The sequence below is a fragment of the Populus euphratica genome, unplaced genomic scaffold (genome assembly GCF_000495115.2).
Source record: "Populus euphratica unplaced genomic scaffold, PopEup_1.0 scaffold72.1, whole genome shotgun sequence".
Taxonomy (NCBI): domain Eukaryota; kingdom Viridiplantae; phylum Streptophyta; class Magnoliopsida; order Malpighiales; family Salicaceae; genus Populus; species Populus euphratica.
Window position 1 is genome coordinate 191,017 of NW_011499922.1, and position 12,889 is coordinate 203,905.

Here is a 12,889-nt window from a genome sequence, read left to right on the forward strand (position 1 = left end):
AAGATGGCATGCATCCAAATATTTATATTTTTTATAATGTTTAATGGTGTGGCTTCTGAGATAATACAGGGTCTCTTATTAAATTTGAATCTGAAATCTGGATAGGAGAGTGTCTTGTTTTTTTTTTCAAGAACACTTATAATTTATTTAATGATTATTGACACGTACTGCAAGGGTTTTGTAATAAATAGAAAAGAATTGGTTTGATGAATCAATCAAATCATAATCAACAAATGAGACAAGATCCAGAAAAAATCAGTTTATTACAGCACTAACATTGTCTCTAGTTCGTGTGGTTTTGTGACAAATCATTCATTAAATCTAGTATTAAACTATGATAATGCACTTCTTTTAGATGCTTTGTGTAAATTAATGACATCATCCTCATCCTCACCTTCAATGATAATGGCAATGTGTCTGGCTCAACATGCTTGAGCTGTCGACGTCAAAACCTACCCTCATCCCATTTTTTGCTGGATCGGATAAAAATCATGTTTCTCCGGGCCGATTGTGGTATGTTTCGCCGGATTGCTTCATGTGTTGCCCTTTCAATGTATACATTGACTTTGATTTTCAATAATTATACAGGTGGTCGAGCAACATTTATGTATAATTAAAAATAATAAAACATAGAAGAGACGGAAATAGCACGACAGCTTACGGAAAAACACGGCAAGTGCGGAAACATGTCTAGTTAAATAAATAAAGATTGAGAATGATTTAATCTTTGAGATAGGTTTAAAAATGAATTTATGTATTTTTAAAACATGAATTTCAATTTTTTATTTATTTCCAAACAATAAAAAACGTTAACTAGGATACCAAATTAAAATTGGAACTTTTGACTTTTTTAAAAAAAGAAAAATTATGTCAATTTATATCACAATCACTACTGATATGATGACTAGAGAATTGATTAGAAACTTTGAATTGTTAACTTCGGTGGTGCAGTGGCGGCAGCTAAGCAAGATGGCGGCTGGATGAAACAGGGTTTAAGCAGCTGGAATGGAGGTTTGGGTTGACCTCAACTCGATATTGAAGATGATAAGTACGTGGGATTTATCCGGGTTACTATGACCTAAAACAGGTGAATTGTAACGTCTATTTTTCTGTATGATTAATTTTTTTTTTATTTATGTGGGGTGTTTGAACCAACTTATACTTACCATGACTAATCTACACGACCCACTAAACATTTTACAAACCCAATAAACAGGTAAGGCACCACAAAAATGATAAGCGTGGATAATAAAGCATTATAACCTTACTTACATGACTAATTCTTTTTTAGAATTACAAGAACATGGCTCAAATGTTCAACTAAGAGGAGAGAATGTGTAACAGGTTCTTGATTCGAGGCATTTGGAAGGGAATTTTGGTGGGAAATCCCGAATTCATGCATGCTTTGTTTTTTAAATTCAACCATGAGCTGTAGTCAAATTTAGGCATTGTTTTTTTTTTTTGTCTGGATAGAATTTTATTTTCAATTCAAAAATAGATCTAGAGAATACTAAATACTGAGGGGATTAAAAAAAAAGGGCTCGCACAAGTATCTTTTCTCCATCATCCACAATAAAGCCAGTATATAAAGGAGAAAAAATCAAGAAGATCAAGCTGAAACCCTAATTTTGTCACCAGATAACTTCCATTCAAATATTAGTACGTACACTCAGATATATACAGGCTTGAGTCCACATGAAAATAATAAATTAAGTAAATAAGTTAATTAAGAGAAAATTTGACAAGAAAAAATGGGAAAATAATTTGCTCATATCCCATATAGATAGTTTTTTTTTTTAATCTTAGTCAAGTGTCCTATAAATCTCAATACAAATTGATTTATAATTATCTTTCTATGGATGGATTTTATCAAATATTTTTTATTTTACATCAATAATTCAACTCTTTTCCGTGGAAAGAGTTAATTAATGGAAAGTTGGCCTATTGATAACCTAACCTACTAAAATGCGGAATCGAAAACCTTTTACGAACACTTAAAGTCTTAATGATATGGACATTATATTAAAAAAATATGTATGTAGCAAACCCAGAGGTTCACCTGCTTTCCTTTGTTTTGTTGTTTGTTTTTTTTTAAAGACATGTGGCATATTCGATTTTTTATGCGTCCCAAGGGGGGATTTCTTTCTTGTAGGGATCGGCTTCGAAGCAAGCCGGTTGCCATGACAGTGTCCACCAGCTTTCTGAAAATTTAACAGTTATTTGGCTATCATCAGACGTGCAATTGTTGGATTAATTTACTACAGCACTAACATTACAGTGAAATGAATAAATTAAGAACCACAAGCTTAGTCTGAGGTGGGAATCTGCGGTGTCACAGGGCACAAAGCACAACCAAGTTGCCAGCCCACTTGATTTGCTAATGCTGGCACCATACTGTCATTAATTAAGACTTCTCTAATTCGAAAAGACTGCACAGATTAAGCCAAAACCTAATAAAAGCAGCATGTAAACACATGAGCCATGAGAAAAAAATAAATAAATAAACAAAATTCAAAAGAAAGAAAGAGCACGCGTCACCAACATACTTTTTTAGGACACCTGTGAAGTTAATCTTTTTAAGCGCGACACACTACTGAGATTCGATCATTCTAGAGTGCTGAGTTTTGTCTTCAGCCATGTCCTTTGGTTTTAATCCTTAATTTTAAAAAACCTTCAAATTATAGCCCCTTAATTCTCGTTGTTTATTGTCCTTTGAAATAATAATAAACAGAAAACAATTCGTTTTCACTCTTTCTCTAGCACACTCACTCAAAGTTATTAATCCAAGCCCAAAACTCAAATAATAAATTAAATATGTTAACTTGGTTAACTCAAAACAAAATTATTTTGAGTTTTTTATAATTAAAAAATATTATTTTTATGTTAAATCATGTTTGACTAGGTTATGCATTGATGCACTATATTACTAAAGTTTAACTAAGTTAATTCTTACTTATTTTAATTTGTAATCTAGCTCAGGTCAAGTCTTGAGTTTTATGTTAAATTAGATTTAATCAGAGTTATGTACTAACTCACTAGTTTGATTAAATTTAATTAAATAAATTTTTATAATTATGTATCTCCCAATCTTTGGATTTTTAGGGTAATGTTACAAAAATATTTTTGAAAAACAAATAATTTTTATTATTTTTAAATAGTAAAATAGTAAAAATTAAAATAAATTTTAAAATTAAAAAATATAATTTAAATGTATTTCAAATAAAAGCAATTGTTATCACAACAATAAATAAATTTTAAATTTGTTGTCTCAACTTTTTTAGTAAAATAATTATACTTAATTTAACTTATCAAATTTTAATTAAATTTAATTAAATCAACATTAATCCATTTAATCATTCAGGATCAATCAAGTAATATCAAAAATCAGTTCAAATTAAAATCCAATCAAAACTAAGCTTTGGGTTTGCGTCCCGCCAGGTGAGATTAATAAATATGTTTTCTTCATAATTTACTGAGCAGGAGTAAAAAAACCAAACTTCATCCCGGTTGCTTCTGGTTCATGATCATGGTCGTTCGGTCAAAGCCACTTTGCTAACGAAATCTTAGTGAACCTGATCATCCTAGATTTCTGAACGCCGAAGCAATTGGATGCACAGCTAAATTGAAGAAAATACAGGCCACCATTCACTAAAATATTTAATTGTTTGAGCACATAGCAAGTTTCCTTCGTCACAAGTTAAGAACTTCGGAAGTTGAAGCTTGACAAGGCAATGACTCGTCTTACTCGGCGGCCAGCTTGTAATCCATGATCATGCATGGTCTGCGGCAATTTTATATATATTAAAAGGAAAAGTAGGAAAAAATAAACGTGATTATTTTCAATTGCAATTGAAGGGAGTTAGGGTTCAAAAAGTTTACAGATTTATTTCTGATAATTGAAAGGATGATTCATCGAAGACTAACCAAGCTTCATGCCTTCTCTTCCCTTTTAGTTTATGACAGGCATTCATATTTGAATTGGTTTGTTTAAAAACCTAATTTACAATACAGTATATATGGAAAATTTTGCTCCCTGTTAGTGCTGTTAAATTTTTGGACTCTTTATCTGGAAAGACTAAGTAGGCTATACTAATATCCATACAATGACCATACATAGATGAGCATGTAGCAGTCCCCTCCAGCAGAAAATTTTGTCATGTCTCCACGTCGTTTCATAAATGCTGAGCTCTCCAATCAACAGCAAAATTTACATCACTGTCATCGTCGCTGGATGAATCTTCATGGCTAGACTCTTTGCTAGCAATCTCAGAACCTTTGCTGCGTTCGGAAGCCCTGGCGGCCATTAACTCCATTTTCTTTTTTTTCAACAATTCAACTCTTTCTCTGTATGTCCTGGTAAAATAGAGATAAAAAAAAAATGAATGCAGAAGCAGGAATAATTAGCAACCAAACTAACAACGATGTTATTGAGGACAGAAGAAAAAGAATTGTGGCCAAAATGAGCTTACTTCTGCTCCAATGATTCAGCTTCTTCGATAGTTTCAGCTGCATCAACCTGAAGTTACAATGTAACATATTAAGTACTTGAGCTTCTTGTGTTGGCAAGTGTAAAAGGAAAATAGAACTAATTCTAAAATGATTGGTAATAGGATAGATAAGCCCAGACCTCCTCTTCTTCCAAGCGGTCATCCACCTCCCGCAGGTCTTCTTGGATCAGCTTTTCAAATTCCTTGTACTCATCACTAACCCAAATTTAACACAAATACAAGGTTACGCTGCATCCCAAAATAATATAAAAATATAATGGAAAGAATATCATTAACACATTGAAGAGCTATAAGGGGAAACATAACATGCAGCAAGTTCAGAAGGAAGATGCAAGATGCAAGTTACTGGAAACTGTGAGGCATCTCAAAATATACATCTACAAAAAAACTTCTAATGTACTACAGAATTCCGTGAGAGGTACTATTCCAAAGCAAAAAATGGAAGAAAAGGCACCCTCCAAGAAACACACATACAGTCATCTGGTTTGCATACTTCTCTTAGAAGATCAGAAGGTCAAGACAGAATGTGTGGGATAACAGATAGAGTTCATCATGTAGGATATAAAACCGATCGCTGTTTGAGAATGTCAAAAATTTATGTACACTCATGATATCGAGACTCAGCAGTTCAGTTTAACTAGCAGTTAAAGATTTCAAATCTGCACTGGATAAACAGACACCAAGAAAACTACGTTTAGAAAACAATAGTTTCATTGGTTCCCATTGGTTCTTACATTCATTCTCATTCTTCTTCATATTTTGCATTTGACTAGTTTCTTTGTGTTTACTATAAAATGGCAAAATTTTGTGCCTTTTCTCTCTCTCACCATCAACTGAATATGCCTATAGTAAACTTGATATTCAGGAAACAGAAGAAACAGATAGCAGTGAAGAAGAGACCCATTTAACATCAGTCTAAAGAAACTAGGATTGCCACAGATACGATATAATATTAGACAACTTACTTGACATCTGGCTTAACAGGCTTAATACCACGAGCACGTAAATCAGCTTCCTTGTTATCAAAGAAGCCCTCAGGAAGAGCTCCTTGTCCTTTCTTGGCTTGTGAGTCAGAAATTTCAGCGGGTGTGTTTGTAATCCCCCGAGCATCCTCAGTCTTTTTTGTCTGCAGATGATTACCACTGGGCAATCCACCAGTCTCATCTTCCAAGAGAGACCGTGTCGCCTTAGTTTGAATAGAACTGGCTGGCTTTAAAGATGAATCTAGCTCAGATGGCTTGACAGCATCTGCACTTAAATGTAATATTTTAGCCTTAAAAGTTTACTCATCCAACAGCCAGTGCCAAATACTTTTAAGGACAACATATTGAACATGTTGCTGAGAATGACAGAAGCACAGGTTCTATGCAAACATGGAACCAACAATAACATGATGAAAACTAGCATGGACAAAGAGGTGACACAGGGAACAAAAGGTTCTATTTCAGGTTAATGACTTCATCAGGTAAAGCAATTAGAGGGTGCTACTACAACTAAAATGACTCTATACGAAGAGCCCAAAAAATGAAATTTGCATGGATAGCATTATGCGAGTGCTTTATCACGTGGTAGGTTGAAGGTTATCTTCATGTGTAAAATCTTTATCAATTTTTAGACAAAAGTTTAATGATCAACTACTGCATGCAAGGGACAAAAAAAAGGTTGAAAAGGGGATTGTTAAAGCAGGCAAAGGGAGCAGGTGTAGTCAGGACGGAAAACATCATGTCTATGGTGGGGTTATGTGGTGGAAGAGAGGAATGAGGGCACAGTTACAATCTATAATGCATAAGATAAAATTTAAGTGCCTAAAAGGTGGCTGGAAATTAAGGAAAGTGGTAATGGAATCGAATTTGTAGATATCAACACATGATGCAAGAAGAAAATGTTAAAAGGGCTATGTAATTTCACCTGGAATTCCTAGGAAATGACAGCTAGGAAAAAAATATCAGACCTTCATAAAGACCTCAGTTGCATCTGAAATGTAAATATTGTTCTCATTCATTTAAAGTTGCAGAACCATTTAACAATGTCGCTGTTTGAAGTAAGATGCGATACTTTACAAAACTATGTCGATATGGCTTCTCAATAAAATTCAAAAAGATATTTTCCATTGTAGCAATATTCTCACCATTAAACTAAAGCATCATTTTTCTTTATTTTTTTATCAAAAAGAAATTAAAGCATATCCATGGCATACTGGGCACTTGATTTCTTTCTTTCTTTCTTTTTTTTGCCTAAGGAATTTATGAACCAAAAAAAAAATTGTATTATTGTACCAGTTTTTTGTCTCTTTGCCTCTTTATTATCAAAAAAATCTGGAGGAAGTGCCGACTGAGGTCTGGGCAATTGTGTCAATGACTCGGATTTTGCATCTTGCAGCTGAGCATTATCTGCATGCTTGGATCCAGTTGACACTGCAGAGGGTTCAGATTTTGCATTGTTAATATTCTTTAATCGAGCTGCATTCACTTTGATGTTATTTATTGCCTGTCCAAAACAACCCAACAGTTAGAGTATGGTCAGTCTGGAAACACAGAAAAATGAAAACACATGTTGTGATTGGAAATGCATCCTCATGCAGGAATGGTAGCTGTATACCTTGGAGCAGAATGCAATACATATTTAGGAGTATTTGATGAAGTATTTCTATCACTATTACCTTGAAATTTCTATTGGAAAATTTCCCAATTAGAATGAAATAACACTCTAGTGCCAGAGTTACTTATTTCACATTGCTATTGAGATGGCTTAAGTTGAAGTTCAACTACAACCAAGACACATTTTCAGGAGTTTTCAAGCTTCTAACTAAAGAGCACAGGATCATGTTCAATTGTCGAAGCACTTTTACCTAGCAGAAGATTCTCACCATAAAGCATGCGGTATCCCAAATTTATCATGTCTATAATTATGGCTAATTTCTCAACAGTGTTATCCAAAAATCATTTGTAACAGAAAAGGGGATTGAGATATCTCTATATTACCTCAATATGTTTACGAGAAGCTTGGTGAGCATCCCACTGGAATTCAGATTTCAAAACAACATCGCAAACCCTACAAACTGGTTGATCCAATTCATTGTACCTGTATTTTGTACAAGAAAGAAATATAGGTAAAAACTTCATTCTGTTAAGTAAACAAAAGAGAGTAGCAATAAAAAGATTTAAAAAAAAAACATGGTGCATCTGAAAGTCTCAATTCTCAGAGACAAATAACCAAAAACATCATAACACCAAAAGCATAATGCTGAAATTATATATCACAAGTGAATCTCCACTGTTTCTCCATCATATCTACCGAAAAGCCAACTACCATTTCTCCATAATACACCAAAGAGCCATGTCAATCACAACTAAAACTGACATCACCACACTTGTACAAAAAAAGTTCATCTTTTTTATATACTCACATAACCCCCGATTTCGTGACATCAGCATAGACATCAAATAACACCATTTTTTTTTTTTCATTTGATCAAAACCCTCACTTGAAAATGACTCAAAAAAGTAAAACAAGGTAACCCATGTATTCCGTCAACCTCATTTTGCAGTCTTTCTAACTTCAACAACTACTTCAGCAACACCAGGCCATCAAACCCACCATCCAAAAATCTAAACAGAAACAGAGAAAGAATCATAATATCAAAACGGGTTTCTTAGAAACTGCTGAAATTCTAGCTTAAAACACTAATCCCCCATGCTTAGATACTATTATTTGCTACATTCAAACTCTACATGGAATTAATTAAAGAAATTTCAAAATAGGGTGTACCTAACAAGAGGAGAATCGATTTTCTTCTCTTTCCTTTGGGCGTTCAGTTTGGATCGAAACAGTGCCTTCTTCTTCGCTGCGTCCATTGGAAAATCGGGCTGACGTCCTCTTGTTCTTGTTCCTCTCGTCCTCTCGTCCTCTCTTCTTCTCTTTCCTTTGTCTTCTTAATTTTTATTTTGTGGATTAAGATATCGGAATTTTTTGAGAATTTTAAATTTTTGATAAACATGGCAATTTTATTTGAATGAGTAATGGGCCCAAACAACTTCAGCGTGGGGAGGTGGTTAAAATCCAGGAAAATTGGGATGATAATTTGGCCCAATTTGAAGAAACAGGCCCAACAAGAACCATCTAAATAACTGCCATGGTCTTTTTTAAAAAAAAACGTCAGTTTTGGTTTTTTTTTTTATAAGAAAAAAGTCAAGATGAAATTATATAAAGTAAATTCTCAGAAGATTAGGTCACTAAGAGCTTTCGTTTTTTTTTGAAAAAAAAAGTGTTTTTACAGAAATTTATTTTTTTTATTTTTTTCACTTCAATATTTTTTTTTAAAAAAATATTATTTCAATTTTCAAACTATTACCAAACACGTTCTATTGACTCACCATGTTTGAGCCAGATTTAATAACATTGCTATAATGCTTATTATAATACAAAGCTGTAATGGGTGATGACAAAGATAGGAAGAGAAGCAGGCATGAGACAGCTCGGGACAGAGGACCAAGATGCTGATATCCTTGGGTTTGAAATCCAATCATTTCATTTTCGGTGGCAATTTTTAGCACTGGTTTGTGAGATTTTTATGCGTATAGCAACTAGCAAGGCAAACAAATCAGACAACTGCCTCCTTTATTTCTTCTATCACTATGTGATAAAACATTGAAGTTTACTTTGCATTTACACCCTCGTCAAAGATGTGATCTAGTAAATACTTTTCAAAGGAAGAAAAAACAATCAATACAAGAAGAGTGATTTATGTATTTAGGCTAAAATGCATTGGAGACACACGGTATATCAAGAGACTACAATGCTCGTCCCGGCCAATTCAACATTTATTCAACCATAAACAGTTCTACAGCTTTGCAAAAGTAGTACAGGCTGCAAAAGAGATGGATCAATCACAGAATATCGACTCAGAAACCACCGCGAAGGCGGAGGACAAGGTGCAATGTGGACTCCTTTTGGATATTGTAGTCTGCCAAGGTGCGTCCATCTTCCAACTGCTTACCAGCAAAGATCAACCTCTGCTGGTCTGGTGGGATCCCCTCCTTGTCTTGGATCTTTGTCTTCACGTTATCAATGGTATCGGAGCTTTCCACCTCAAGAGTAATGGTCTTTCCTGTCAAGGTCTTGACAAAAATCTGCATCCCACCACGCAGACGGAGCACCAAATGCAGAGTTGATTCCTTCTGAATATTGTAGTCTGCAAGGGTGCGACCATCCTCCAGCTGTTTTCCAGCAAAAATCAACCTTTGCTGGTCCGGTGGAATCCCTTCCTTATCTTGGATCTTTGTCTTAACGTTATCAATAGTATCCGAGCTCTCCACCTCCAAGGTGATAGTTTTTCCAGTGAGGGTTTTCACAAAAATCTGCATCCCACCACGCAGTCGGAGCACCAAGTGCAGAGTTGATTCCTTCTGGATATTATAGTCTGCAAGAGTGCGACCTTCCTCAAGTTGTTTCCCAGCAAAGATAAGCCTCTGCTGATCTGGTGGAATTCCCTCCTTATCTTGGATCTTTGTCTTGACATTATCAATGGTATCCGAGCTTTCCACCTCCAAAGTAATTGTCTTTCCTGTCAAGGTTTTCACAAAGATCTGCATCCCACCACGCAGACGAAGCACCAAATGCAGAGTAGATTCCTTCTGAATATTATAGTCAGCAAGGGTCCTTCCATCTTCAAGCTGTTTGCCAGCAAAGATAAGCCTTTGCTGATCCGGTGGGATCCCTTCCTTGTCCTGAATCTTGGTCTTCACATTGTCAATTGTGTCAGAGCTTTCCACCTCAAGGGTAATAGTCTTGCCAGTAAGAGTCTTCACAAAGATCTGCATCTGTTACACCCAAAGAAAAAAAAATCATGAGTACCTCTATAATTCAAGATCAAAAGATTTTAAAAAATAAATAAATAAAACTATTTTTCAAAAACCCTAAAAAGATTAAGCAAAAGAAATCTAAATAGACCCTCATCAAGCAAGAACTGCGAAAACCCTCAAATGATAAACTAAAAGAAATCAAAACAGACCCTAAACAAGCAACAATTTCAAAAACCCTAAGAAGATTAAGAAAAAGAAATCAAAACAGACTCTAATCAAGCAAGAACTTAAAAAACCCTAACAAGATTAGGCAAAAGATATCATCCTAATCCCCAAATTCAAGTGACAAAATCTTTTAAAATTTCTTTTTTTCAAGATATAAAACAGAGATTGATCAAACTTCTAACATTAATACACACTAATCTTAGTACTGTTTTCAACTAATCCAAATTAACCAACTTGGAAAGAAAATTATTAGCACCTCCATAGATTGCACAATCCAGCATCAAAACAGGGCAATTATAAAGAACAAATCCTCTTCAAATAAAAACAAAAACAGAAGAAATATAGAATTTCTTGATGCTTAAACCCAATCAAGCAACAACTTGAAAAAACCCTAAGCAGATTCAATTCAATTAATCAATCAATCAAAAGGCAAGCATAGATGAATTCTCTGATAATACAGACTTTGAAAGATAAATCAAAAAACCAAAGAGGTTAATTAAAGAGAATAGAGAGAGTAATTAAAGGAAACGAAAGGTCTTCAAGAAGAAATTACCTTTGCAAAATAAGAAAAATGAAACGAAGCTTGAGAGGGAGATAGATTATTTAACGAAATCACAGGTGAGAGGAGTTGGATGGGATTTGGGTATTTATAGGACGTGGTGAAGGTTTCTCAAAGCGGTGCGGTGGGCTTTAATAATTTGACTTGCTCCCAACGATGGGTCCAGATTCTTCTCGGATTGTGGTGAAGGTATCTGAAAGCTGTGCAGTGCGGAATTAAAATTTGACTTGCACGCCACGAAGGGTCTATATTCTTCTCATTTTATACGGTTTTTGTTTTTCATTTGAGATTGTGATGCTAGTTTAAAATATTTTTTATTAAAAAAAAATATTAAAATAATATTTTTTTATTTTAAAAAAATATGTTAAGATTAATATATTAAAATAATTTAAAAAATTAAAAATTAATTTTTAATAAAAAATTAAAATTAAAAAATATGATTTTATCTTCATACCCTAACATTTTCTTTGTTAAATGTGTTTTATCGTTGTTTTAAATGATTTTTAAATTATTTTTATTTTAAAATACATAAAATTGTTTTTTTAATATATAATGTTAAATTTAAAAATAAAAATATTATTTAAATATATATTTTATTAAACAAGGACCGTCTTTTGATAAGGATATCAACACATTCGAGCAAGAGGTATGGCCTTCTATGGATATATTATTTTTTAAATAGTTTTTTATATCAAAATGTATGTTAAAGATATTTTTTTATTTTTTAAAAATTATTTTTGATATTAGTATATTAAAATAATTTAAAAATATTAAAAATATATTAATTTAAAGTTAATAAAAAATTAAAAAAATTCAATTTTTTTTAAAAAATATTTTTTAAATATAGAAACAAACAGGAGTTATATCAAATAAAAAAATTGATTATCGTGTCTCAAAAACCATCGAGTAAAGGCGCATGCATTGTGTTTTGTGATAACGAGATTTATTCTTTCTTGATCTCTTTTCTCTCTCTTGGGATTTATGCTAGACTAATCAAATTTAAAAGTTATTACTCTATTTACTTTGTATTTTAATTATAGTTTTTATTTTTTTAATTATTTTTAATTTTATTTTATTTCTCTTCTTAATTAGAAAATTAAAAGATGTTTTCTCGTTTTTTTATTATATTCCTCATTATTATTATTATTATTTTAATTGCTTTTAAAAAATTTATTTTTATTTATTTTCATATTTTATTTAATTGAATTTTTATATATTGGTGACTACTCAAAGTGATTCAGCCAAATTCTATTAGTATAGTAGTTAATTAGTTAGATGGCTTGCATAGTAGTTAATTAGTGAATACTAAACTGCAATCTCACCTTTAACTTCTAAAATAGAATTGCAAGCAGAACCTAAGCTCTTTTAGCTTCTATCAAGTTAGGTCTAAAATATATCTAGGTTCTACTAGGTTTAAAATCCAAAACTATTAGTAGTCTTATCTAACCTAACTCAAGTTTAGTATTAAATTAGCCTTTAACTAGGTTATACAAACCTGAGGTTATTTAGATCTTGTATATGGTAAAATCCAAGTTTATTTTTGAGTTTTATAACTAATAATTTGTATGTAATTTATAAATGAAAATAAATATAAAATTAAGTATAATTTGATAAAATTATTATTACAATACATTTGATAAAAATAATAAATGATATAACATTTTTTTAAAATTCCTCAATTATTTTATTAATTACAATAAAATATACTTTTATAAATTTTACTAAAAATAATAATATTTATAATACAAATCATAATATTTTTAGTATTGATTATTATAAAAATAATATTATTTATA

General features: G+C 32.4%; 2 protein-coding genes across 4 annotated transcripts in view; both read right to left on the reverse strand.

Annotated features, from left to right (window-relative positions):
- Window positions 1-3,865: 3,865 nt before the first annotated feature.
- Window positions 3,866-12,889, reverse strand: part of LOC105135197 (zinc finger protein 830-like) — a 23,884-nt gene continuing 14,860 nt past the window's right edge. For 2 of the 3 annotated variants that reach the window (XM_011039959.1, XM_011039958.1), the window contains exons 2-8: window positions 8,277-8,382; window positions 7,490-7,589; window positions 6,785-6,995; window positions 5,474-5,762; window positions 4,628-4,703; window positions 4,470-4,516; window positions 3,866-4,353 (exon numbers count right to left, since the gene is read on the reverse strand). In XM_011039959.1, coding sequence (XP_011038261.1) covers window positions 4,173-4,353; window positions 4,470-4,516; window positions 4,628-4,703; window positions 5,474-5,762; window positions 6,785-6,995; window positions 7,490-7,589; window positions 8,277-8,362 — 990 coding nt within the window. In that variant the 5' untranslated portion in view covers window positions 8,363-8,382 and the 3' untranslated portion in view covers window positions 3,866-4,172. The remainder of the gene's footprint in view (window positions 4,354-4,469; window positions 4,517-4,627; window positions 4,704-5,473; window positions 5,763-6,784; window positions 6,996-7,489; window positions 7,590-8,276; window positions 8,383-12,889) is intronic. The other variant, XM_011039960.1, reaches the window with a different exon arrangement.
- Window positions 9,235-11,204, reverse strand: LOC105135196 (polyubiquitin-like). The gene is made up of 2 exons (XM_011039957.1): window positions 11,088-11,204; window positions 9,235-10,327 (listed from the first exon to the last, which is right to left on the reverse strand). The coding sequence occupies exon 2, from the start codon at window positions 10,325-10,327 to the stop codon at window positions 9,410-9,412; it is 918 nt and encodes a 305-aa protein (XP_011038259.1). The 5' UTR covers window positions 11,088-11,204; the 3' UTR covers window positions 9,235-9,409.